Source organism: Priapulus caudatus, unplaced genomic scaffold (assembly GCF_000485595.1).
Source record: "Priapulus caudatus unplaced genomic scaffold, Priapulus_caudatus-5.0.1 Scaffold204, whole genome shotgun sequence".
Lineage (NCBI taxonomy): Eukaryota > Metazoa > Priapulida > Priapulimorpha > Priapulimorphida > Priapulidae > Priapulus > Priapulus caudatus.
Window position 1 is genome coordinate 269,614 of NW_014577265.1, and position 1,907 is coordinate 271,520.

General features: G+C 50.6%; 1 protein-coding gene across 1 annotated transcript; it reads left to right on the top strand.

Annotated features, from left to right (window-relative positions):
* The first annotated feature begins 292 nt into the window (after positions 1–292).
* On the top strand, positions 293–1,544 carry LOC106807261 (probable G-protein coupled receptor AH9.1). The gene has a single exon (XM_014809557.1). It carries the CDS (start codon positions 321–323, stop codon positions 1,134–1,136), a length of 816 nt encoding a protein of 271 aa, XP_014665043.1. The 5' UTR covers positions 293–320; the 3' UTR covers positions 1,137–1,544.
* The last annotated feature ends 363 nt before the right edge of the window (positions 1,545–1,907 follow it).

Here is a 1,907-nt window from a genome sequence, read left to right on the forward strand (position 1 = left end):
GACTCACTTAACAAACCAATCTATTTACAGCTTGTAATTTGTAAAGCGGCTGCCCTTGCGACGTCGGCGGCCGGACATGAACTGAGGTCACGATGAATTCCTCAGCCACTTTCTACGCGAACAGCACCGATCAGACGACTGTAGACTTCTGGGTGTACGTCGTCGCTTACCCCGTCGTTCTGTCGGCTGGTCTCGTCGGCGACTCCCTCAACACCACCGTCCTGTGGCGGAGCCGCCGGATGCGAAAGTCGTCGTACGTATACTTGCGCCTTCTGGCGGCGTGCGACCTGGCGGTGCTGCTCGTGTTGGTGACATTCGACATGGTGAGATCTCGTCTGCTGAAGCAAACAAAATGGGTCATGTGGTATTACTCTCACGTCTGCTTCTACCTGTTCCGTAGTCTGATGTGCATCAGTAACCTACTCATAGTCGCTCTCACTGTCGACCGATACCTACACGTCGTGCATGCACAGTGGCGCCACGTCGACGAGCTGCGGCGGCGAGCGACACTAACTACAGCCATCATCACCGTGTTTTCGTTCGTTCTTCACATTCCCCACACGATAGAAACGACCGTCGAAGAATTCCTGTCGCCCGACACGTACGAAGTTTATTATAACTGGCATTGGACTTCCCGCGTACAGGATCTAACGTTCTACCGATACGTGTACCCCGTAATCAAGGAAATCTTCAATCGCTTCATCCCCATCGTCTGCGTGTTGACCTTGAACCCGCTGATCCTGCGGGCGCATCGTGACCTGTTAGTCCGCCGCCGTGACGTCACGTCATCGGCGACTCAGCGGAAGTTGGCGAGTGAGGAGCGTCGGCTGACGGTGTTGCTGGTGTCGGCGTCGGCAGTGTTTCTACTGTGTACGCTGCCGCAGGCGTTCGTTACCATAGTACTACGCGCCCATCAGCATCTCTACCCGGATAATCAGGCCTTCTACACGTACGTGCACGTTGCTAACGTCATAGAGGCGCTCAACTTCAGCGTCGATTTCTACGTCTACAGCGTAGCGTCGTCCGACTTCCGACGCAGTTTCGGTGACGTCATCTGCGCGTGTTCGCGTCGTCGCGACGCGAGGCGTGACCCAAGTATAGACGGCGTCAGTGATCGGGCTCTAAACAAGAGATAAAGCTGTTAAAACGTGACGCATGCAGTGACGCAAGCATTGACGCAAGCAGTGACGCAGGCAGTGATTTCGCTCTCAACAAGAGGTGAAGCTACGTACGAGGCGTGACTCAAGCAGCGACGCAAGCGGTGACGCAAGCAGTGACGTAAGCAGTAACGTAAGCAGTGACGCAAGCAGTGACGCGGTCAGTGACGCAAGCAATGACACAGTCAGTGATCCAACTCTTTAGCCGAGGTCACGCTGCGAGGTGTGACGTATTCAGTGACTTAATCAGTGGTCTAGCTGTGAATTATGTGAATATGTTTGTGTGTTATGTGTGAGTGTGTCTACTAGATTATAATCACGTATTACCCGCGATTTAAACCATTATGTGTCAGAAAATTGTAAATTACAATGTGTACGAAAGCCGTATTTGTGCGTTTCTACATTTGCTTGTGTTTGTCTATCTCTGATGTTATTAATTAATAACAATTACGGGACTTCGTTAGGTAGAATGAATTGAACAACGTGTTATAAGTACAAGGTGTGAGATATCTAGCCGAGTTAATTCTAGAGTCACATGTCCTTCATACGCACAACCGATGAATGTGCAACGTAAGCCGCGTCTGCAAGAGAGGAAAACTAGCTCTGCCTAAATCTACTTCTAAAAGGGTATATCATATAACTCGCGCTCAAGTAACCCCAGTTTAAACCCACATCTGAAAAAGGAGTTTGTCGATATCCGGGCTTAAGAAATGGCTTGAAAACGCAGCTTCCTTGTTATCTGAAGACGGA

Bases quoted from the DNA above. Each gene is read 5' to 3' on its own strand.
- LOC106807261 (XM_014809557.1), top strand. From the start codon at position 321: ATGGTGAGATCTCGTCTGCTGAAGCAAACAAAATGGGTCATGTGGTAT.